Raw genomic sequence first — 25,782 nt, 5'->3', positions numbered from 1 at the left:
TTGGTGCCTTATTTCGGCCACCTTCATTTTCATATTTCTTTGCTCATTGGGAATTCTTCAAATGTCTTTTTCACGTCATCTTGTTTGTCGAACCTACATTTTTTGTTATTCTTTTGCATTGTATAATATCTGGAGTACGTAAAAACCAAAAGTTCATGAAAATTCGAGGAACAAAAAAGGTGGCCGAAATTTCAAGCTGGCCGGAATTTGGCACACTTATTCTATACCTCAACCGAAGAGAGCTCTCAAATTGGGAAGATTATTACTGAACGTAGGGAATTTTACATTTGAATTGCAGAAATTGTCATACAAATAATAGGGAAAATTTCTGGTTGGCAAAAAGCATTTTAACCAACGTGATTATGAATATTCGGAAAAATTTTTAATTCAAGTCTAACAACTCAAAGGAATTCGAAACTTCTCATACAAACTACTACTAGCGCTCAAGCACCAGATATGCGAACTAACAATTGCAATTTCGAAAGATTTTCGTAAAAAAGTAATCAAGTAGCGAATTTTGAAACGGTTTTCATGAATTTTATTACTCATTTATGATTCATTATAGTTCAAAGATTCAACTTCCAATGCTCCAAAAATAAATTCTCTATGAATCATATTCAAGCTAAAGGTGATACTATATCATCTCTAAAATTTGTGTATAAAGCTGATAAATCTCAGGTGAGTTCTTTGTTTTAAGGACAAAACACATGAAATGTAAATATTAACATTATTTATTTTTGCATTCGATTCACGCTCTAGAGCTGTGAACTTGGGTAGGATTACTGATATTCTATAAATTTCCAAATAGAAGTGCATTTACTCAACATGATGAGCACATTTTCTCCCCCAGATTCAAGTCAAAGATTCTAAATTTGATTTTGATAACACTTGTAAGTTGTGAAAGTGACTCTAACTGATGGCCTTGATACTCATTTTCACTTCCAGTACTTTTCCATTGTACTGCAAGAGTTTCTTTTTAACAAATTAAATGTAGATTAAATACAATATATCTTCAAATTGTCTTGCAATTAATTTTTTTGTTTTATTTTAGAAAAAAAGTCCAGTGGAAACCAGTTCCTTATGACGGAACTGCGAAAGCACATACGATTATATGGCATGTGCCACATTCTCGGGGTAATATTCTTGTAAATCTCTTTAGTGGTCTTTTTCATAAAATGCTGTCACACATGTTTAATATTCACAATGGTGATTTATGGTTCAGGAAAGCGTCATATTTTTTGGATCGCGTGGAAAATTTGTAGTAAGAAAAATTGGAATAATGAGGGTAAAATGGGGGTACTTTTAAACAGAATCTATTTTTGAATATTGCGACTTTTTTACTATTTAAAATGAGTAGTACAAAAGATAACCATAAAGAAGTACAAGCCTAATTCAAGAGACATTTCAGTAACGAAATCCCGAAATTCAAAAGTAAATTCTGTTTAAAATTACCCCATAGTATACTCTAATTCTAATTCATTCGCACTTCTTCAATTTTTTTTATTTTAATTTTATAGTAAAATAATAAAATCAGTATTATAGTACAACTAAATTTAGTCATAAATTTAAAAAAATGACTTTTTAGATTGATTAAAAATTTAAAAAAAAAATGAAAATACTAAACTAGAATATTCAAAAATCATCGAATTTTCTAAGAAATTTTTATCTTAAAAATGACAAATTCTGACAGTTTGCAGGTTAAAACCTTGAAGTTTGAAGTACATCATGAAGTTTACTCTTTACCTTTGTTCTAAATAGAAGTACTTAAATTTCCATAATTAAAAAAAAAATATCTAGCGAATGATTTTTTTAAAAGAATATTACGCGATATTATTTTTCAAAGAATATTAACAATATTGTGAAAATATTAGTAATATTTTGAGAATAATTCATGTACAAATCATGTAAAGAATAATTGTATTAAGAATAAAAATAAGCATATTATGAATATCAGTAATATTCTACGAATATTGTAAGTGGTTTACAAATATTACGAATATAGCGAATATTCGAAATATTGCGTATATTATGAATACTTATAAGGTGGATTAGAGAGTCGTGAATATTGTTTTGAATATATACAAATATTGTAAATACTGTAACATCTTAATAAAGGGTACCGGCCAAAATTCCGAAAGCCAAAATTACAATTTTTTTTAAAAGTATCATAGCTACTTTCAGAGCTACTATCATGTTATCCTCCGTAGAATTACATCCCTTTCAGGATTTTGACCATTCGGAATTTTAACTTTAGAGATTTTGGTTATTGGAGCTTTCACGGTTTGACTTTCTGGATTTTGATTTTCGGCATTTTGACTTTTCAGGATTTTGGCATTCGGAAGGATTTCGGTTTCGGGATTTTCGTTACTTACCGTTATTTTTTCGGGAGTTTGGTTCTTTGGGAATTTGGCTTTCGGGGTTTGACTTTCTGGAACTTGGCTTTCGAGATTTTAGCCAATTCGGGATTTCAGTTTTTCAGAATTTTGGCGCACGGGAAGATTTCGGTTTTGGGATTTTAGCCTATTTGGGATTTTGATTTTCGGGAGTTTGGTTTTTTGGAAATTTGGCTTCCAGGGTTTGACTTTCTGGATTTTAGCTTTCGGGATTTTAACTTTTCGAAATTTTAGCGTTTGGAATTTTGGCTTTTGATATTTTGGTGTTATGGAGGATTTCGATTTCGGGATTTTGGCTTTCAGAATTTTGGTTTTTCAAGATTTTCGCGTTCAGGAGGATTTCGGTTTCGGGTTTTATGCTTTTGGGATTTTGGCCCACTTGGAATTTTGGTTTTTGGGACTTTGGCTTTCAGGCTTTGACTTTTTTGATTTTGACTTTCGGGATTTTAGATTTTCGAAATTATGGTGTTTGAAATTTTAACTTTTATGATTTTGGCGATCAGGAGGATTTCGGGATTTGCGCTTCAGGGATTTTAGTTTTTCAGGTTGGCGTTCGGGAGGATTTCGGTTTCAGGACTTACGCTTTTGGGATTTTGGCTAACTTGAGATTATGGTTTTTGGAAGTTTGGCTTTCGAGGTTTAAATTTCTGGATTTTGTCTTTCGGGATTTTAACTTTTCGAAATTTTGGCTATCGGAATTTAGGCTTTCGAAATTTTAGATTTTCAGGAATTTGGCGTACGGAATTTCGGTTTCGGGATTTGCACTTTAGGGTTTTTAACCTTCGATAGCCTTTAGATAACCGATAACCTTTAGATTTTCACCTTCGGGATTTTGCTTGTCACAAATTTTTAAAATATTGAAAATATTTTGTGATTATTCATTATTATGAATACTTTAGGAATGTTGCGAATACTCATATTGTGGCAATATTTTATAAATATTTTAATTATTTACCAATATTACGAATAATACCAAAAATATATTCGGAATATTTTGCAATCCCGAATATTGTAAATATCGAGAATATCGTCTTAATGTTTTAGAAATACTAAGACATTGAATGGTAATTTCAACAATAAATTTGTAAATTTTACTATTTAATTTACTCTATGTTTAACACTTAATCATGTAAAATTTCACTCACCTCCACCGTTCTGTTGACATAGATAGGGAAAGCGCCAAATGTTGCCCAATCCCACGGAATAGCCGATGATACTGAGGAAGAATTGCATCTTTCCTGACCATGCGGCTCTATCAGGATCACCATCAGCCCCATCTGCTGAACCGATGGAACTTCTTGGTGGTGCAGACAGGACAATTGTGACTCCGTGCGTGCCGTCGCCTCGTGCTCTGGTGTTGAGTGGCGCCATTTCGTGACCGTTCTTGAGGGCACCTTGCAATTTAGTGGTCATTATCGCGACAATCCGTGCAGTTATTTAACTTCACACTTTTTTTCTTCTTTCACCTTTCTCTTATATACTCGCAAAATATAATCACAACACAAATGTCTCTTCCGAATTTCTCAATACCCCTTTACCTTTTTTGATTATAGGTCACGGATGAATACTATCCGTTGAATATTGATCCAGTTTGATGTGCGAAAGTGTTTCTTTACTTGTCTCAGTATCCTGACCAATCATTCAGGTATCTGCAATGGGAGACAGGGATTCAATGACGACAATGACGAGACAAAATCTTTGTGGTTGAGATTCCTTTTTATATTTAGATTCAAACTAAAAATATCCTTGAAATTTATTACAATAGTGTGTCACTCACGTGTATGTGATATTTTTGTTACAGTAATTAGGTGTGTGAAGCTTTCTCGTGAGGCTCACACATTCTAGTGTTCACCCATTCGATGCTCCACTAACTTATACCCACAATATTTGGAAATGTAATATTGTTCACACTAATAAGAAAAACCAGTGATAAACTTAGATAAACTTATTGTAGGCGTGATTCTCAATGTGAACTTGGCAACTTGCATTGAATTCAGAAAAAGATTTTGAAATAAAGTAATTGAAATACATAATAAATAATAAAAGAAATAAAATAAATACCGTATTAAATCAGAAAATGAGATATACAATAGAATAAGAATTTTTTGGAAAACTAAAAAGGAGATGCAATATTTATGTAATGATCCTTGGTTCCGTTTGTGGGGGTTCCCTGCACACCTACAGTCACTATCCTTGACTGTTTGATCTCTATCCTTGCTAACAGTCGAAAGGACCGCAAATTACGTGACATATTTCCTTAGAAATACAGTAGACTCTCGCAAATTCGGCTCTTTTAAGATCGGGCTACTTTTTAATTCGGGCAGCGGTTACATTTGAAAAAAGTTTGTTGTCATTTTTCAAGTTTGATTATGATTATCAAATGAATCAAATATGCTCAAATTTGGCATGGTTTGTCTTAGTTTTGATATGATTTGGCATTATTGAGGGATTTTCGTGCAATTTACGTTATATATGAGTGTGTAAATTCAATATCTATATGCACATGAATAAAAAATCGTTGCATTTCAAAAAGTTTGTCGCCCGAATTTCTGTCTAATTCGGCTGTCATTTCGGTCCCATATGCCTGAATTTGAGAGAGTCTACTGTACAGTATTAAATTGCAAAACGTAGAGCAGACATGTGCTCGTTAAAAGTCGTGTAATATCGGAAATTTTTTGTTGATAATTTTAATGGAAATTACAGATAGCCATACTGGTAACACTAATCCCGCTCATTCACGGTGCCATGATAAATATTTTTGCGCCAAAAGCACATAACAGAAATAAAAACTCATATAGAAAGAAATTGTCTTCTTGATATCTTTGTCGGAAGACGGATAGCTGTTCACTACACACCCTTTTACTTGAATCTTGCAGAAATACAAAGAAATTAAATGCAAATATCACTTCAAATGGAAAGTTCTTAAATCGCGCGCAATTCAACTGTGAGAGAGAGATAGAGACACATATGACTCACTTGACAAACGTCTGGCGGCGCTGCGGTTGCAAAAAATCACTGAAATGCGACAAAATATTTTCTTCTCTATTTTATCCGTATAAGCAGGTCGTGTCCCTTTTTGTAATATGTACTTTTGCATTTCTTATTAACCAAAATAGTGTTGTACAAGAGGGTTTCTCTCAAACCTATCCTGAATTTTGGGACAGCTCAAAAGAATATGAGTCTTCCAGCTCAAAATTTCGTCCCAATGTTTTTGTTGTAATATCGAAAATTATTCACAATTAACCCAAATAACTGTATTCAACTAAATTAATAAAAGGATTTTCTTGTAAAAATGACTTAACTCTAAGGAATTAAACAATTTTCACATTAAAAAACCTCTCATTTTTCTCTATGTGAATTTTCGCGGTATTTCGAGGAATGCCAAAAGGCACCACCAAATTCACTTCGGCTTTTCTTTTAGCTCAGGCCTGACGTAGAGGGCATTCCTTTAAAAAAATATTCAGGTCAGTTTAAGCCCGATTACTGGACCGAAAAAGCGTAGTATCTTACAATACACGATGGGTTTAGTAAGAAAGTAAACAAAAAGTTTGCGATAAGTGCCTTTATCGCATGAAAGGCATATCGCAAACTGAATTATGTTTAATCACACGGAAATACGTGAAAGAGTGAGATAGAACATTGATTGTATCTTTAATTTGATTAAACGATTTTTATTGCTCTAAAAAAAATTATAATGAATAAGGGAAAAAAACTATGGAAAATTTTCCAAGGTGGTCAAACAATTAGCGAGAAAAATGGGCAAAGGTAAACCTAATAATCTCGTGTCCAGAAATATGAAGCAAAATAACAATGAATGGCATTACATTTTGTGATACATGTAGAGGAAATCACACAAATCTAATTCAAGTTTTCTTGTGAATAGCAAATAATACGCAACCTTATTACAGATTCGACGTCATCATGATTGCATTGAACTTGACATCGTGCCAATTTTTCTACATAGATCTCACTTCCACCCACTCTTTCGCATTCATTCGCACAAACTTTTTATTGCACTTTATCATTTTATATCTGATTTTTTTTCTTCTACCTACGCTATAAAATCTATGAAAGAGTGTATACAACTGAAAATTCCAATCATTTCCTTTTCAAAATCCGATTCCACACGGAAGATGAAGAGTTAAATTTCATAGATTTTAGATAAAATCACACTGATCTCTAAGTATTTCGAGTGTCAAAAATAATTTGGACGAATTCATAAATGTCATCTGATTTATAAGATAGACCGGATAGACTAAAAAATGGTCATTTAATGTAAATTTTCAAGAGAAACACTTTTTAAACGTTTTCTAAGGAAAATGCTTTATCGTTTATGCAATAACTTCCAATAAATAAAACAAAATCGATAGTGATATCTTCTGAAATATAAATAAGGAAGCAATGAGATATGAATAAATAAATATTCTTTTCATATTCGCCTTTCATACATTTTACACTGAGATTAAAATTACGAAGAATACAAGTTAGTTAAAAGCGTTTTTTTTTAAAGAAATTTCTTCTAGTGTGCTCTCCCATCTGACCAGATAAGCGTGGATTATAGCCTGAGTTAACCCCTATCTTTCACACCTTACTTTTAAGAAGCTCCCATACAAAATACCCCTTACTAAATATATGTGAAGGACACTGTTTTGCGTTCATGGTGGCGAGCAGCGGAACTATGAAATTTATGTTGCCGGCCGTGTTGCTCAGTTGACAGTGACAATATGGAATATTTTCTAAATAATTTTATTTGTTTTTAAATTGATTCAAAGTATCTCAGTGATTTTGCGCGATTTCAGTGATTTTATTAATAATATTAAATATGCGACACTGTGTTTCGTGCAGAGAAAAGTATAGTGATAACATTAAACAAATCAGAACCCTAAAAATACGTGTTTTTATTTCTTTTTCGTGAGTATTTTTAGTAGACAATTTTTTATGCAATTATTTTTCCTTTTCTAAAATGTTAAATCGTGACTACCAGTTTAGTTAAACAGATCATTATCCTTATAGCTTTTGTGGTTTGCATAATATTCGGAAGTGAAATCAGGAGGTGCATTTGACAGTTCCATTCGCCCGCCATTGATATACGTGGCAAAATCCTGTCCTTAACTCGGGCCTACCACTCAAGATCTATGCGATGAGGCATGAAAAAGTGCCTAAAGCTGGGGTGTGAATTAATGGCTCAACGCTGGGCCCCCTTACCCTGTGTCAGACGGGCTTTTAGACAAGGACACAAACATTATCGAAAATCAACTAAAAGTTAACGTATTCGCCGCATGAGCGCTCTTAGATTTTCCTGTTCGAAATTTTGACATTCTTCACAAATAACAGTTAGGGTAAGTTGGGGTATTTTGGAAACATGTCTAATTGGGAACTTTGAGTTTTCCTGAAAATTTTTATATGGCAAGACGGAAAGACAACGAAGATGTACTCTTGAATATAAAGTCTTGTACTTCTTCGTGACTTTTTTTTCTCTTTGACCATATGAAACAGTGAGAAAATCTCAAAATTCCACAACAGACATGATTTCGAATTACCCCATCTTACCTTATTCGATTCATGTCATGAATTTTTTATTTTACTATTATCTTCTGGGTAATTTTTCCTTTAATTCAGAATTTTCATATTTGTAATTTGCATTTTGAATCTCATTGATTCAAAATTTCGGACATTTGAATAACTTTTGGACGTTACAATTTGAATGAAAAGAAGCTTTTAAATCGGGAAGGATACTTTAACCCTTTAACGACAAGACACTTTACGGACAGAAAATCAAAAATAAAAATTAAACTGAGAAACTTAATCAATGATAAGTCTTACATATAACTTTGGAAAATCCAACAGAGTCTGATTCGGTGTATTTTGTGCTTCTATTAACGATAGGGACAAAAATAGTTCAAAAATTTAAGTAATTTTTCTGACAATAGGGTGGAATCACCAGTTCTCGCCAGTGCCCCACTTGTCGCCACTTACATTGAAATCGCTATTTTGCGCAATTTATGAAATAAATGAGTCGCAATTTTTTTGTATTGTTTCTGCTTCTACGCATAGAATCGAAAAATAATTATTATTCGTTTTGGATTCACGATTTTGATCACTTTTTAGAGCAATATTGTAAGCAAGTGCATCGAATCCAACATCTCTTACCAAATGTACTAAGTGTTGTCAAATTTTCATCAGGCCAAAAATACCTATTTGGGTAAATAATTTGTCTATTGAATATTTAATTGCACTTGTGGAATACATAAAATTTGTATTTAGTCAATTAATATTTCATTTTATATTATTTTTGTATAAAAATGAGGCATGGCGAGAAGTGGTAATATTCTGGAATTGATTTTACCACCTGTCGCCATATCTTTTCAATAGGCGACGCTAACTTCACTTCGTACATTCTCAGTTGTCAAATCTGCATTGTTTACTTTCTGCAAAAGCCCCATAATTTGATTTCTCAAATAAAAGTGAAGAAAAATCATTTAAAGAAAGTAATAATAAAGTGATCACAAGGAAAGAGAAATGGTGAATGTATTCTTTTCATATTGCCTAAAATAACCGAGTGTGGTTCTTTTCAAGTGGGTGGCGAGAAGTGGTTACAAATTTTACAAAACTGGCGAAAAGTGGTAAAAAGTGGCGACGAAATGGTTATTTTTGCATTATTAATAAAAATCAGTTTTTTAAGTAGTCCAGCGTTATGTTCTAGGATTATTGTTTTGACGTATCTAAAGCCAATACATCTAAGTAACTTTGTGTCAAATTTGACTTATCTTGTAGCAAGGATTCAAAAGTTATGATTAAATGAATTTAATTTTTTCCTAAACATGGCGATAGCCGGTTATTCCACCCTACCAATGAATAATATTTTTCGCTTTACTGACAAATATTACGTATGAGTATTGTAGTTTTTATTGCCAAAAGAGTCTTGCTTAAAAAAAATTGGAAGTATAAAAAATAAATAAAATTAATTATGAATTTGAGAATTTTAAAATTCGCCAGTTTTGAACTTAAATATTTACTACATAACAGATAGCTAGAGACTTGCGAAAAATATTCTTGATTCCTTCAACCTTCTACTTTATAATTATGTACAGACATAAGAAAAAAGGGGTGACAAAGCGTCCGAGGCTTTGCGAGCTGCTCGAACTCCCGAGAAAGAGCTCTGCCTTACAACCTCTTCGCAGTTTTTTCTGGTGCAATTTATTGTCGAATTTAATTTGTCTATAAATCATCGCAAAACCATCTTGAAGTTGAAAATTTTTCAAGAAAAAGGTCTCAAAAAAATCATAACCTTTTAATTAAATAATTGAACAAATCGGATGAAAATTAGGCTTTTGACTTTCAATAATTCAAGATGGCGAATTTTCCGTTGATAGGTGTCGATAAAATTTTTCGATTCTATCAAAACACATCTAAAGAGCGCGCAAAATTCGAACTTTAAGTAAAACGTTCGCCACAATTTAATGGCGCTGCTTACCAAGAAGTCGATTGCTGTCAAAATGACGGAAAGTCAATGGAAAAATATGTTCGTTTGTGCATTGCTTTAGTTTTCTGCTTTTTTAGTCATTTATTCTAAATGTTGGAATGTTTTTTTTAGAATTATTCAGATTGGTAATATCTTCTTCATAATAAAGAACTGTGGTGAATGCCCAAAATAGGGGAGACTGGGGCAAAAAGTCACAAAAAGGATATTTTATTTTTTACAAGCTACTCGAGCGCTTCAAAAATTTCTAATTTGCGCAGTTTTCTAGGAAATCTACCGCTCTACAACTTTGTGAAAGTAATTTTCCTCTATTTTGTAAGGAAATACGTCTATCGAGCCGATTTCTAAAAGGTAATTTTGTGACTATTCTCAAAAATGCTGGGGCAAATAGTACCAGACATTGGGTATTATCATATTTTGAATCGCTTCATTACGGGCTTCCGTAAATTTGAAAAAAAATACCTAGAAGACATATTTTCATAGAAAATTTATTCATCTACACCTTTGTAAAACACCGTTTTCTCTGCGAGAAAAGTGAGAAAACGAAAAAAGCGCTTTTCAAGCTATTTTAGAAAAAAACACACAAGACTGGAAATCGCTTGACCAATGCAAACAACAAGCGGCGAGACATGATAATGACGTTTCTTTTCGCCGTGAGACATCAGAAATTGCTTCGCTTTTTTGTTACTTTTTGTTCTATACCTTTTGTTACTTTTTACCCCAAGTGGCCATTTTTAATAAAAGGATTTCTGGAGAAAAGAACTTTTGTGAAATTCTAAAATAGATAGCGGATTCGTATTCAAAAAATCCAAATTATTTAGAAAATATTCACCAGTTGCAGCATCAATTTTGGAAAATAAGTAGGTAATAATTGTTATCTTCTGCAACGAAAATATTACAAAAATAGGGCAAAAAATTTCGATATTTTTATTTTCTAAATTCCATGTTCGAATTCTAAGAAACTATAGAAAAAAATTTAAGCCGCTATCTTTTTTACCTTGGAAGATATTGAATTTTGAATTTTTCGATTTGTGACTTTTTGCCCCAGTCTCCTCTACCTCCAATGGGTGAGAAAAAGAGGTGTTTACTGGTGCCCCAGAAAGTGTTTGGTGGTACCCCGAGTGGTTGAAGAAAAAAGCGAAAAATACATGTTGAAACAATTTTCCTTTTTACGGAAAATTAAAGTGTTTTACAAAATCCTTGTATACATTAATATGTAGCCTATACCTAAGGCTATAACACGGGGTAAGCTACATTTTTCTAAAATTCACAGTTTTCTTGGGAAATTTAGTCAAAAACGTATCTTTCAAAAGTGTTTGGTGGTACCCCAGTTTCCCCTACGTACGCTGAAACCACCTCTGGAATAAAAGCTAATCAGTTGCATTCATTTCTATTTAAAAACATTTTTTTCAAAATTCTAATTTGCATTTTCGCGATAAAAATTTTCAACGATATTTTTGCAACTCTGTTGAGGAAAAATTGCGTGATGACAACGAGATTTAATTATTGTGTGAAAAAAATGCAATAAAATGGGGTAGTAGATCACTTAAAACTTATCAATCGATCGTGGTAAAAATAAACATCTTCTCGCGAATATTAATTGGCAGTGAAATTTCCTTGGGCACAATATATTACATCTCAAGGAAATGCCAGTCAATTGAGTATTTGGCCCCCTTTTCCCGTCCTTTGGCTCTTCCATCCAACATCAACTAAATGGCAGATGAATAGGATAGAAAAAGAGAGAGAATGAGAGAAAATTCAAAAGGAGGTTGCCACAATATTAACTGTGTTGTATCACAATTTTCTTTTTGGAATTTTTCCGCTCTCTCCACCCACATCCTTCGAATTCTATTTCTCTTTTTTTTCCCCAAATGGAAAAGCTCTCTCTTGTCCTGGCCCAGAATCAGGGGGTGAAGAGAACAAATATTTGCGTCTTTGAGCCATGGTGGAGAGTTCAAGAGATCTCATTGAATATTCTATTCTCCTATTTCCTCAGCATAAATTTGTCGTTGAACATCTTGTCGTTATTCTTGTGTTTTACCGCGCAAAAATGAAATAAAAGGGGTTGTTTTTTGCACACTTTCATTCTCATCTTCTCTCTTTCTCTTTTCCTCTCACTGTTACATGATGATTCTGTGAGCAAGAGAGAATGGAGAACATTACATTAGGCAGCAGTTCTATTCACCTTTCCACAAAAAAACTGCGAAAATATTGGGGTTGTTGCAAAAGTTCGGTACCCTTTGTTTACAAACATTGTTTACAAGTATTTCAAACTGAAATTTCCACACTTGAGTGAGAGAAATCCGAAAAAGTTATAATAACATTTCGGAAGTGTTAACTTTACCCTGCATTATTGATCCGAAAACGGTGTAAATATTACCCTTTTTCATGTTAATTTTACACTTAAAAAGGTGTAAAATTAACATTAAAAAATGTTGATATATTTTTACACCTAAAAAGTGTTAAAGTTATGAGGAAAAAAGTTAATCGCACCCCCATTTTTTCTCAGTGTAGGTATTCACTGTGACTTACAAAAAAAAAAATCAGAGTTGTTATGCAAATATTTGTATTACATGTAACGTGTACTCTATTAAGAATTAAACTGATTAGGAAGAACTGGGGTAGTAGTAAACAGGGGTAGTTGTAAACACTGTGATTTTTTTCATTAATTTTAAGACTCCAGAGGATAAAACCCATAAGCATTCATAGATACCATGGGGATGTATGTCCACAGATGAATTGGTCAATAAAATCCTAATACTTTAAAAATAAAAATCATTTTTCCCGAAAATGTTGATATTTCGATTATTTTGGTCATTTGGATTTCCACCTGGAAATTAAAAATTTTGTAAAATAATCGAAATGTAGCAATACCAGTACTTTCCTACATCTTTTAGGATAATATTAATGCATTTACTAGAGAAATTGAGATTCTCATTACTTTAAAAGAATTGATAATTAGTCAGAAAACAGCATTTGGGGTAGATGTAAACAGGCAATTTCCCCGTAATTTTAGGTGTCGCGAGTGTAGAATGAATGGCAAAATATTTTTCTTGGTATTGCATCTCATGGTGGGAAATTTTTCGTTGACTGTGTTCAATAAGAAGTTACATGATGTCAAACTATGGGGAAAATCCATTGAAAAATGTCTTTGATTTGCATGATTTTAGTTTTTTTTTTGCTATTTTAATTATTCCTTGTAAAAAGTGTAGTGATTTTTTTGAAAAATATACATTCTTTATATATCTCTTAAGTAATTAAAATAATTGAAAGTGGTGCAAAGTTAATATCAAGGGTGGAAAAAAGGGTGTTTACATCCTCTCCAGAAAGTGTTTACTTCTACCCCAGGTATTTTGTGAAAAGAGAAAAATGCACAGTGACACAAATTTTATTTTTATGGAAAACTCAATTGTTTTCCAGCATCCGCATTACCCTCAATGAATTGCCTATACTCAAGGGTAAAACATTAGCTAAGAAAGATTTTCCAAAAACTCACGTTGTCGTTGGGAAATCACCTCAAATTCGCATCTATCGAAAATGTTTACATGAGCCCCAGTCTCCCCTATATCGAAATTCACGTCATCGGGCTACTTTTCAGTTCACGCAGCAGTTACACTTGAAAAAAGGTTGTTGACAATTTTAAAGTTAGATTATGATTATCAAATGAAGAAAATACGCTCAAATCTGCCATGGTTTGTTTTAGTTTTGATGTGATTTTGCATTATTGTGGGGTTTTCAAGAAATTGACAATATATACGACTATGTAAACTTAATATTTGTATGCAGTTAAACAAAAAATCGTTGCATTTCAAATAGTTTGACGCCCGAATATCTCTCTAATTAGGGTGACATTTTGGTCCCAAATGCCCGAATTTGAAGTCTGAATTTAAGTATATTGTAGTTACAATAGTGTATCTACAATATTGTAGCTACAATATTATAGTTACAGTTTCCACGATTCTAGTGAATAATTCTGGTTAATAATTAGGTATATTTGCACGTGAGTTCTCAAATAAATTTACAAGCAACTTCATTTTCAATAAAAGCATTAGTACATTTCCGTAGAAATATCTACTTAAAAATTCACAAAAGTTATGTTTTGTGAGTACCAGTAAATACTAAGCCGTGTTTGAAGGTAGGAAGCGACTTCTCTATGCCCAGCAAATCCAGGGCTGAGCTAAAAGAAAAGCCGAAGAGAATTTCGTGGTGCCTTTTGGCATTCTTCGAAATGCCGCGAAAATTCACGTAGAGAAAATGAGAGTTTTCTTTAATGTGAAAATTGTTTAATTCCTTAGAGTTAAGTCATTTTTACAAGAAAATGCTTTTAATAATTTAGTTGAATACAGTTATTTGAGTTAATTGTGAATAATTGTCGATATTACAACAAAAACATTGGAATGAAATTTTGAGCTGGAAGACTCATATTCGTTTGAGCTGTCCCAAAATTCAGGATAGGTTTGAGAAAAACCCTTTTGCACAACACTATTTTGGTTAATAAGTAATGCAAAAGTACATATTACAAGAAGGGACACGACCTGCTTATACGGATAAAATAGAGAAGAAAATATTTTGTTGCATTTCGGTGATTTTTTTTTTGCAACCGCAGCGCCGCCAGACGCATGTCAAGGGAGTTATTTGTGTCTCTATCTCTCTCTCACAGTTGGATTGCGCGCGATTTAAGAACTTTCCATTTGAAGTGATATTTGCATTTAATTTCTTTGTATTTCTGCAAGATTCAAGTAAAAGGGTGTGTAGTGAATAGCTATCCGTCTTCTGACAAAGATAGAAATTAAAACTCATATAGAAAGAAATTGTCTTATTGATGTTATGCCTTTTGGCGCAAAAATATTTATCATGACACTGTGAATGAGGGGGATTAGTGTTACCAGTATGACTATCTGTAATTTGCATTAAAATTATCAACACAAAATTTCCGATATTACACGACTTTTAACGAGCACAGGTCTGAAATATACCATCAATGTGTGGCATGTATGAGAGCTTGCGCACAGTTAGCACAGTTAGCTGAAAAAGCAGCGTTTTCAGCATATTTTTACTGAGTTGATCAGCAAAAATATGCTGACCGGTCAGCAATTCTTGAATAAAAAGTGCTAACCAAATATATGGAAATGGCACTGCCTCGCGGGTTTAAAAAATAGTTGAAAATACATATATTTTCAGCTGAATTGAAATCGGTTAGCACTTGATTTTCGATGGGACGTCTCAGCAACCTCAAATTTAAATTTTTTCAAAATGTTGATTAAGAGTAACGAACTTTTGCAAAAACCACATGTTCCTGTAGGGGTAAAATTTTGCACACGTAAATTGAACTATTGCATCTCTTTCTTTCATACCCCAATTCTCTCTTCCATTCAGTCTTTCTCTTGCACACCCCATAAAATTCTAAGGGGTGAGAAACTTTCGTGAATGTGGTAGTTTTTGGGAATCCTCAGCTGTGTGACTGTATGTGTGAGTGGAAATTTTCCATTTGGTTTGTCTGAAAATTTAGGGACGTTTCACCTTCTATTTGACCAAGAAAAATTGTGTCAGAAGAAAAAAGAATGCTATTTTTCACCTTTCAAAAAAGATCTGTTATCTCTCCAAATTATGCCAAGAATTAGTACACTCAATTAAATAATTTCACGCACAAACTCAATATTTTTTCTTATCTATCTTGTTGGAAAAATAGAGGTGCTAAAAGAAAAATGCTGCCAGTATCTTGAAGAAAAAATGTCAGTAAGGAGGAAAGAAAAAGTCTCTTCCGTCTGATCTTGAGTAAACAATATTGGAAAATTCTTCACTTATGATGCTGTTGAAATGATATTAAAACACTTGAGTCACTTTCATTTTGAAAATTTCTGCGGTTGCATTTAGCTATTTGGGTTGGAAAAGTCATGAGTGGGAAAATTTTCCACAAACTCTGGGCCTGTTTTCACGCCACAACCAGAAAAAACAGTCCATAGAGACGAAGAGTGAAAAAAAAGTCAAAGTTATGTATTATATATAGTTAACTATGTACATAAGTATTTGTTGAAAATAAATGAACTAAGAAAAAAATGTCTCTTAGTGACCAAAAATAGATATAGAACTTGGTGCGTCGTTTTGGCAAACTTTCCACTATGTTTTTTTTTCTCTTTTACTTTTGAAAAATTATGGGTTATAACATGAAAAATTGAAATATTTTGCACTTCACGAGGAAAAATGTATGATGTAAGAATTTTTCGACACACTGTTCTACATACAATTTTCACTCGTTCTCGCTCTCTCACGAGGATTTTCCACAATGAAAATCACCAGTTATATTTGGAAGAGCAAGAGAAGAGACTCCAAAAAGAAAATCATTCAAACAATTTCATAGAGACAATCGCACAAACGTTTCTTTGGTTTATTTTAAGAAGAACACTCAACTGTTTCGTTTTACCGTGGTTGTTTGATCTTTGCTAAAATTAAAAAAAAAATAACACCTTTTTTTTCCTTCACTGAAGAGGTTAGAACTTTTCTTTTTTAGTACACTCGCGCTCAAGCTGTTCTAAACGTGATCCAGTCACTGAAGATGTTCGTCGGGGACTGAAAATTGTTCAAAGAAGTCTAATAGAATCAACCTTCTGAATTCTCTCACCGTTCTCTCTCGCTCTCAATGTACTACCCTCCACCCCCCTTTAAGTGTACCATTAGGGCTTATTCAGTGTAACAGCAAATGACGCACCGTTTTTCTGTGTGTAGGTATATTGCAACGCTCAATTGAGCTTTTCTGGCGCGAAAATTCAACTGCGCTGGCGCCAAGAAATGACGACAGAGATTTTTCACACATATCTCTAGCCTATTTTCTCTCCCACCTCACGACCTAATACACTTCCCCTCAATCCATGTGAGAATTCTCTCAATTCCATGAAGAGAAAATGAGAAAATCCCGAAATTCCCAAAAATTCAAAAGCTTCAGAAAACTTTAACTCATCCTAATCACATGGGAATTGAACGAAAACTTCCCCCTAAAAATTCGTTCATCCTGAATTTCCTGAAGCTTTCACCCCCTTCATCATCTGTGAAATCAAACGCAGGCCCCTTTAGATCCCCCCCACCCTTCAGTCCTAAGCCCACGCAGCTTTATAGCCCAAAGGGCCACAAAAAGCTCCCTTCCGCAGAAGGTTACATCTAATGGATGTTGAGGGGGGTCAGATGAATGAGAGGGGATCACCTGACGTCATAGCATTTTCTACGCCTCAAAAGCCACCCAATAGCTTTACAGTGCAGAGGAACACACCCCCATTGTCCTCAGACAAAAGCTCCTCCATTCACTCCCACCTCAGCACGAGCTTTCAACCCACTCCACCCTCTGCAATCAACACACGTTTTCTTTTTACAACCCTTTTCTCATAGCCCACAACTGCGTGTTCCATCAATAATTCTCTTTTTTGTCTTCCCTGTTCTTCTATACCACAAACTTCCATAAGATTTCCAAACTCTGAAGCTTACAACCAAGTGTTCACATGAGATGAACTTGGCCTATCTTACGATACTTTTTCAAGCATAGAGAGAAAACTTTTCAAACTCGCTCTGTTTTGGCAGAAGGCAAGCAATATTGAAATGGCTGCAGAAGAATGGTAAGTATTTTGGTAAAATGGTGAGTAAAAAAAAATGCAAATTTGGTAAGCAAAAAATCAAAATTGGTAAGTAAAAATCAAGATTCGTAAGTAAAACATCAAAATTGGTAAGTAAAAACTCAAAATTGGTAAGTGAAACATAAAAATGTGTAAGTAAAATAATCAAAATTGGTAAGTAAAAATACAAAATTGGTAAGTAAGAAATCATAATTGGTAAGTGAAACATCAAAATTGGTAAGTAAAAATTAAAAATTGGTAAGCAAAAAATCATAATTGTTAAGTGAAACATCAAAATTGGTAAGTAAAAATTAAAAATTGGTAAGCAAAAAATCATAATTGTTAAGTGAAACATCAAAATTGGTAAGTAAAAATTAAAAATTGGTAAGCAAAAAATCATAATTGTTAAGTGAAACATCAAAATTGGTAAGTAAAAATTAAAAATTGGTAAGTAAAAATTAAAAATTTGTAAGTAAAAATTAAAAATTGGTAAGCAAAAAATCATAATTGGTAAGTGAAACATCAAAATTGGTAAGTGAAACATCAAAATTTGTAAGTAAAAATTAAAAATTGATAAGTAAAAATTAAAAATTGGTAAGCAAAAAATCATAATTGGTAAGTGAAACATCAAAATTGGTAAGTAAAAATTAAAAATTGATAAGTAAAAATTAAAAATTGGTGAGCAAAAAACCATAATTGGTAAGTGAAACATCAAAATTGGTAAGTAAAAATCAAGATTGGTAAGTAAAACATCAAAATATGTAAGTAAAAATTAAAAATTGGTAAGTAAAATAATGGTAAGTAAATAAATCAAATTTGGTAAGGAAAAAAATCGAAAATGGTGAGAAAAAAATCAAAACTGGTAAGTACAAAAAACAATGATAAATAAAAATATCTAAAATGGTAAGTAAGAAAATTTAAAATGGTAAGTAAAAAAAATAAAATTGGTAGGTAAAAAAATCAAAAATGTTAAAATATTTCACTGTTAGGACAATGTAGCAAGAATTGACAGAATGTTCTGTGTCGATCAGTCGAATGGTGAGCTTCAAAGTGCAATCTGTGATCCAAGTCGAAAAAAAAAAGAAAAAGTGTAACCATTTCCCGCCTGTACGTGATTTTCCCAACAAAATTCGATACCTGATGAAGAGGACATTCATCCTCGAAACGTCGTCGTAAAGAATAAAATTGCGAAAGTCAAGAAAGGTCTAGTGTTTCCGTCCATTCTTGCTACACCTCATCGGACCGAAATTCTTCACGTTAGGACAATGGAAAATTTTCTATGTTTTGGGAAGTTATTTGCCTTTTAGGGAAAAAGGAAATTTCCAGGCGGTGAATAAATCTGTCACTCAAGGTACACTTTGAGTGCGATCAGCGCGATCTTGGAGGCTGATCACACGATCGATTCGATCTTGGAGACTGATCGCGCAATCAGTGCGATCAGCGCGATCAGTGCGATCTCGTTGACTGCTCGCACGATCTGCCGATCTGTGATTTCCTTGTTTTGGGATGTTATTAGTTCTGCCTTTTAGGGAAGAGAAATTTTCTACGTTTTGGGAAATTATTAGTTCTACCCTTTGGGGCAAAAGGAAATTTTCGTGTTTCATGAATTTATGAGTTTCGCTCATAAATTTCGATGTCCAGATCGTTCAGCGCCATTTTTGCTTGTAGAACGAATTTCTGATTTTACCGGATTTTACACTACAGAGAGGGTCGTTCAGCCACCTCTAAACAGCGTCTGATCATATGGTCGTAGAAGAAAAACTTTCTTGTCTCATCAAATACAGCACCGTGAGAATAGTGCCAAAAATTTTTTTCCTAGTTGAAATAAGTATGTAAGTATTTGGATTAATGTCGACTATTGTAGACAAGTCAATGTCGACTATTGTCTCGTCCTCTAAACTAATTTGAAAGAAATCACAATGTTTACAACTTCCTCATATGTTTATATTGAAGCAGAATACCTACGCTTGTGTAAAAAAAACTTTCAGACATAATTTTCTGTAGTATATAGAAGTCATAATAAAAACTGGAGTAAAATTTATATATACACTTCGGAATACTCAACCACTTATGAATACGATTATCTTACGTTACGCACAACTTGCATTTTTTTTATCTAAACAATGCGCAAAAGCTGTTTCTAAAACATATTGTTTATTAAATCTTAGAGTGACGTAACTTAATTTGATAACTAAAATATATGAACATTTTACATAACCTATAAAAACGTGACTAATAATTAAAAAAAAATATATTTTTTTCTATGTAAGTTTTAGTTATAGAAGTCGTCTAGAACAAAAATAGAGCATATAAGTCTATAAACCTTAAAGTTTCATTAGCCAATATAATGTTGGGCTATACAAAAAAAAATAAAACAATAAAATTCTCTTTTACGATATAGTCACTCGCGACTAAAGCAACTCAAAAAGTAAATTGAAGTCACTACGTGCATCACTACCTCTCAGAGTCCAAATCATTTAGGTAGAAAGCAGTGTTATTATATTTTTGGTCGCAAAAATGGTATCTCCCAACGTTCAGTTTTCAATATTGGATTACTCTTCCTTTATCATCGTTTTTATAGTGTCCATAAGTATCGGTTTGTACCAAGCTGGGAGAAATAAAAACCATTCAATTGAAGAATATCTGTTTGGTGGAAAGAACTTAAAGTTACTACCAGTTTCGCTATCTCTGGCTGCAACTACAATTTCTGGTTCAACAATTGTTGGACAAAGTATTGAAGTGTACGCCTACGGTTTGCACAATTGGATGCTTTTAGCTACTGTACTGCCGTGGATGCTGGTCATTCAGTATATCTTTCTGCCTGTGTTCTACGATCTCCAACTCATGTCTAGTTTCACGTATTTTGAAATGCGATTTGATAGGAGTGTTAAGCATCTGGCGAGTGCCCTATACGTAATCACGGGAATGTTCCTCATTCCCTTGACCATCTACGTACCCTCACTAGTCTTCCAAGAAGTAACTGGGATCAATCTCTACGTCATCACTGTAATAATGGGCCTCCTCTGTATCTGGTACACAGCACTCGGAGGTATTAAAGCAGTTGTCTGGACAGATGCATTTCAATGCATTCTTATCTTCGTATCCGGAATCACAATTATGATCGTCGGACTGAGAAGTGTAGGTGGATTTGAGAATATCTGGAATGCTCTCGATCGTGGCCAAAGACTTACATTCTTTAAGTCAGTTATTAAGAAGATATTCAATATGTTTAGTGCCTAATTATCCTTGCTGTTTCAGAACTGAATTTGATGTCGAAGAAAGAGGCACTATGTGGTCTTACTTGTTCAGCATCTTCTTCGTCTACGTCTACCAGTTCGGCATCAATCAAAGCTGCATCCAACGATATTTGTCTTTGTCAAGTTTCAAAAAAGCCACTACGTCTGTGTGGATCTACGGCATCTTTTGTGCCATTGTGATGTTTATCGAAATTGTCATTGGAGGAATTATATTCACAACCTATGAACAATGTGATCCTGTATCCGCGGGCCTTGTTAAGAAATTTGATCAGATCTTTCCTCATTTCGTCCAGGAGAAGGCTTCACTCTTTCCTGGTTTCAATGGGATCTTCATTGCTGGAATCTTTGCTGCTGGTCTATCGACAACTTCTACCCTCTTGAACACCCTTAGCGGTACGATCTACAACGATTTCCTCATCAAAAAACTCAAGAGAAAGGAAAATGCTTTCAAGATCATTATGAGAGGGATCGTGGCAGTTGTAGGTATCATCGGAATATGTTTGGTGTTCGTAATTGAGCAAATGGGCACAGTTTTTGCTATAACACTTCAGTGTCTCACGCTGTCGACTGTAGGAGTCTTTGGACTCTTCGTGAGTGGTATGATCTTCCCAAAAATCAACAGTAAGGTGAGGAAGAACTTGAAGACTTTTACAATTCACTAAATTTCAATATTTTTAAGGGTGCGAAATGCGGAGTTGTCCTATCAATGGTCGCTGTTGGTGTTCTTATCATTGGCGGACTGAACAAAACACCAGATCCACCACTACAACTCCGCATTGATGGTTGTGACTTCCTAAATAGTACACAGTATCATCAAAACTCTTCCCAAAATCATAATTTCTTGAACAGAAATGCAACAAATACTGATTATGAAGATCTTCCATGGATCTTTAAGATAAATTTTCAATATTATTCTTTAATTGGGTTATTAATCAACATTTCTGTTGCTCAAGTTGTTAGTTTCTTAAGTGGCGGAAATATTGTAGAAGATCAAAGGCTTCTAGTTACATTTTTAAGGAGGAACACTCCTCAAGAACCTTTAATATGAAAAAAAGAAGGATCTGCTTTGTTGTATTTTTTTGTTAACAAAACGAAGAATATTTATAATATAATTTATTGTCACATATTTATTTTAAATAACAATAACTCAGATGTTCTTAGGAATCTTGGGAAATGTTGTGACGTGAAAAGACAAAGAGTTGTATACACCGGAAGTGTTTAAAATCAAACGATAGTTCAAGAACGAAAAAGCTATTTTTCGAGATCACGAAAATTAACCAAGAATTGATAGTCTCTAGATAATGTATAAAATTGTGACATATATTCCATTTCACAAGACATTGAGACGTGAGTAAAGCTATAAAATTCTGTTTTACACCTAAAGTGAAAATCATTAAATATAAGCAATTTTCCTGCATTTGTCTATTTTATAATGTAGTCACTTACAGTTACAACTATACCAACTGAACAAGCAAAGTAAAACCACAACATGTGGCTTCTGCTGTATGATCTAGATATTATCAGTCTGTCTTTAGAGTTCAAATCATTAACTGTTAGTGGCAGTATTCTTGAATGAGCAAGAATCATCAAAATGGTATCTCCAAATGTTCAATTTTCAATATTGGATTACTTTTTCTTCGTAACCGTTTTTGTTGTGTCCATGAGTATCGGTGTGTACCAAGCTACTAAAAACAAACATCATTCAATTGAAGAGTATCTGTTTGGTGGAAAGAATCTTAAGTTGCTGCCAGTGGCACTGTCTTTAGCGGCCACTGCTATTTCTGGTTCAACAATTGTTGGACAAAGTACTGAAGTGTACGCATATGGTTTGCACAATTGGATGGTAATACCCATGGAGTTACCAAAAGTATTGGCCACCATGTATATTTTTCTACCCGTTTTTTACGATCTCCAACTCGTGTCCAGTTTTACGTATTTTGAATTGCGGTTTGATAGGAGTGTTAAGCATCTGGCGAGTGCCCTATACGTAATCACGGGAATGTTCCTCATTCCCTTGACCATCTACGTACCCTCACTAGTCTTCCAAGAAGTAACTGGGATCAATCTCTACGTCATCACTGTAATAATGGGCCTCCTCTGTATCTGGTACACAGCACTCGGAGGTATTAAAGCAGTTGTCTGGACAGATGCATTTCAATGCATTCTTATCTTCGCATCCGGAATCACAATTATGATCGTCGGACTGAGAAGTATAGGTGGATTTGAGAATATCTGGAATGCTCTCGATCGTGGCCAAAGACTTACATTCTTTAAGTAAGTCACTGATATGATACTGAATATATTTGCATTACAATTTTCTTTGTTGTTTCAGAACGAAATTTGATATCGAAGAAAGAGGCAATATGTGGTCTTACATGTTCAGTACATTTTTCGTTTACGTTTACTATTTTGGTGTCAATCAAAGTAGTATTCAACGATATTTATCTCTGCCGAGTTTGAGCAAAGCTAAAAAGTCCTTGTGGATTTTTTTCATATTTACATTACTCATACTCGTCATCGAATTGACGATCGGAGGAATTATATTCACAACCTATGAAGAATGTGATCCTGTATCCGCGGGCCTTGTTAAGAAATTTGATCAGATCTTTCCTCATTTCGTCCAGGAGAAGGCTTCACTCTTTCCTGGTTTCAATGGGATTTTCATTGCTGGTATCTTTGCTGCTGGTCTATCGACAACTTCTACCCTCTTGAACACTCTTAGCGGTACGATCTACAACGATTTCCTCATCAAAAAACTCAAGAGAAAGGAAAATGCTTTCAAGATCATTATGAGAGGGATCGTGGCAGTTGTAGGTATCATCGGAATAGGTTTGGTGTTCGTGATTGAGCAAATGGGCACAATTTTTTCTATAACTACTCAATGTTTCACATTGTCCACCGTTGGAGTCTTTGGACTCTTCGTGAGTGGTATGATCTTCCCAAAAATCAACAGTAAGGTAAAGAAGAAATTGAAGACTTTTAAAATTTACTAAATTTTCAATGTTTTTAAGGGTGCGAAATGCGGAGTTGTCCTATCAATGGTCGCTGTTGGTGTTCTTATCATTGGCGAACTGAACAAAACGCCAGATCCACCACTACAACTCCGGATTGATGGTTGTGACTTCCTAAATAGTACACAGGGTCATCGAAATAATTTCTTGAACAGAAATGCAACAACTCCTGATAATGATGATCTCCCATGGATCTTTAAGATAAATTTTCAATATTATTCTATAATTGGGTTATTAATCAACATTTCTGTTGCTCAAGTTGTTAGTTTTCTAAGTGGCGGAAATATTGTAGAAGATCAAAGGCTTCTAGTTACATTTCTAAGGAAACACATAACTCAAGATAATTTATTATAAATTTTTTATATAAATAGGGTCGGAGGAACGTCTGTTCGACAGGGAACCCTTATTGACACTTTTGTCAAAATGTTGAAAATTATTTAATGTATCTAGTAAAATATAAGTAATATAACGTCTTTTCTTTAATATACCTTTTACTATAAACAAAGATGTTCAAATTTCGTATCCCAAATGGTACAGAGTAGGGTGTCAATAGGTGCTGACACGACTTTTTAAAGTGTCAATAGACGTTCCTTTCACCCTAAATGATTTTTTTTAAACTTGATATTGTAAAAAGATTTTAAAAAAAAGTTTATTAGCGGAATTTATTTCACAATTGACTTAATTTTAATGTTTCTATGAAAATTGATGTTCATAGTATAAATATGAAAGCGTTTTTTCATATTTGTGATAGGTATAAAAGCTGTCGTAATAGTTTATTTCAATTTGTATTTTAAAAGCTGGCAAAACAAAAACCGTTGGCACTAAATAATACATGTAATACGCCTGAGAAAAATGAAATAAAACAAAAATTGCATCTGATTCACGTTAGATACATTTTTCATTGTTATCAATGAAGCGTGTAAGCAGTAGATGCTTCATTGATGGATATAAATTGGATATAGTACAATTTTGTTTTTTCGTATAATCACTCACCCAAAAGAAATCTCAGTTGATTGGGAAGAGATATATAAAAAAGAGTGAAGTGGCAAAAACAATTAAATTGCAAGATTAATTGATCTGCCACTGACAGAGATATTGTTACGTTTCAAAAATAAACACTGCAATAATATTGATTCCAGAGCTTTTATTGAAAGCCAATTGAATGCAATTAAGAATGTGATACCGTTTAAAGACACTTCTACGAAGTTTTTCCTCAACAGATTGCATCGTCTTTTCCAATATAGAAAAAGAAAACTTTGCGTCAAATGTTGATGTTGCTCGTGGTGATGTGAACATTATTGCGCTATGACGAATTTTCAAAGTTTACTAACTTTTCCGGGTTATCGATTTGGGTACATCCGAGGAAAAAGATGAGAAACATGTGCATGTACACCAGGAAAACTTTACTTTTTTTGCTCAACATGCATTTCCCATTATAAATAATTGTTGATGTATGCTCTAGAGAAGATTGAAACTGCATTGGAAAGTCCTAATTATTTTCTGGATCAAATGACGCGGTAACTTCCTCAAATAGAACTTGACCTTGCTGGTAAAATCAAAATCAAATGGAATAGTACTCAGACTGATATTAAATTTTGTGTATTGAAAACTCTCACAGCATTTTGCATAGAGAAAACCGATACTGGGAATCTGTTCAGAGAATGATAATTTTTCATAGAAATCTATTTGTTTCTTCATTTTTGCATAATGCAATAATACATTATTTATACATTCGAAGTCAAATCGTAAAATATAGAATTTCATGTGACACTGCAGGCGCTATATAAAGTATCAATTTGCACTAATTCTTTCATGGAAAACAATTGTTTCGCACAAGTGAGACTTTGCAGTATGCTCAATTAATGAATGCATAACGCAAAACTGGATTGGATTAAGAGTGATTATTCATGCTATCATTTTTGGAAGTAAGCAGACTGTCAATTCACAATCAGTCTAAGATTTCATTTTCGAAAAATTTAAGAAGAGTAAATAGTAGCAATTCTTTAAATATTCACACTAGGTAGGATTAAAAGATGTGGCAAA

At 33.5% G+C, this 25,782-nt stretch overlaps 3 protein-coding genes across 24 annotated transcripts in view; 2 read left to right on the top strand and 1 right to left on the bottom strand.

Moving 5' to 3' along the window:
- The window catches only part of LOC129802136 (sodium-dependent neutral amino acid transporter B(0)AT3), a 48,246-nt gene extending 31,794 nt beyond the window's left edge, over positions 1-16,452 (bottom strand). For 5 of the 21 annotated variants that reach the window (XR_008751768.1, XR_008751766.1, XR_008751769.1 and 2 more), the window contains exons 1-2: positions 16,338-16,452; positions 3,539-4,042 (exon numbers count right to left, since the gene is read on the bottom strand). Coding sequence is in view for 13 of the 21 variants with exons in the window: in XM_055847718.1 (XP_055703693.1) it covers positions 3,539-3,806 (268 nt within the window). In the remaining 8 variants the exon portion in view is untranslated. Of the gene's footprint in view, positions 1-3,538; positions 4,043-4,170; positions 4,428-15,448 lie in introns of those variants that run through there. The other 16 variants (XR_008751772.1, XR_008751773.1, XM_055847728.1 and 13 more) reach the window with 9 other exon arrangements.
- A 3,442-nt stretch (positions 16,453-19,894) lies between these two features.
- Positions 19,895-24,625, top strand: LOC129802135 (sodium-coupled monocarboxylate transporter 2-like). Of its 2 annotated transcripts, none has more exons than XM_055847717.1 (5): positions 19,895-20,671; positions 20,730-21,354; positions 21,408-23,002; positions 23,061-23,680; positions 23,740-24,625. In XM_055847717.1, the coding sequence occupies exons 1-3, from the start codon at positions 19,989-19,991 to the stop codon at positions 21,774-21,776; spliced, it is 1,677 nt and encodes a 558-aa protein (XP_055703692.1). In that variant the 5' UTR covers positions 19,895-19,988; the 3' UTR covers positions 21,777-23,002; positions 23,061-23,680; positions 23,740-24,625. The 2 variants fall into 2 exon arrangements, with proteins under 2 accessions (XP_055703692.1, XP_055703691.1); XM_055847716.1 differs by having other exon boundaries at positions 23,061-23,685.
- LOC129805010 (sodium-coupled monocarboxylate transporter 2-like) lies at positions 22,320-23,944 on the top strand. Its single transcript, XM_055852813.1, has 4 exons — positions 22,320-23,002; positions 23,061-23,685; positions 23,740-23,842; positions 23,895-23,944. Exons 1-4 carry the CDS (start codon positions 22,320-22,322, stop codon positions 23,942-23,944), a joined length of 1,461 nt encoding a protein of 486 aa, XP_055708788.1.
- Positions 24,626-25,782: the final 1,157 nt, after the last annotated feature.

The sequence above is a fragment of the Phlebotomus papatasi genome, chromosome 2, assembly GCF_024763615.1.
Source record: "Phlebotomus papatasi isolate M1 chromosome 2, Ppap_2.1, whole genome shotgun sequence".
NCBI lineage: Eukaryota > Metazoa > Arthropoda > Insecta > Diptera > Psychodidae > Phlebotomus > Phlebotomus papatasi.
The sequence above is the reverse complement of the archived record's forward strand: the minus strand, read 5'-3'. Positions and strand labels throughout refer to the sequence as shown.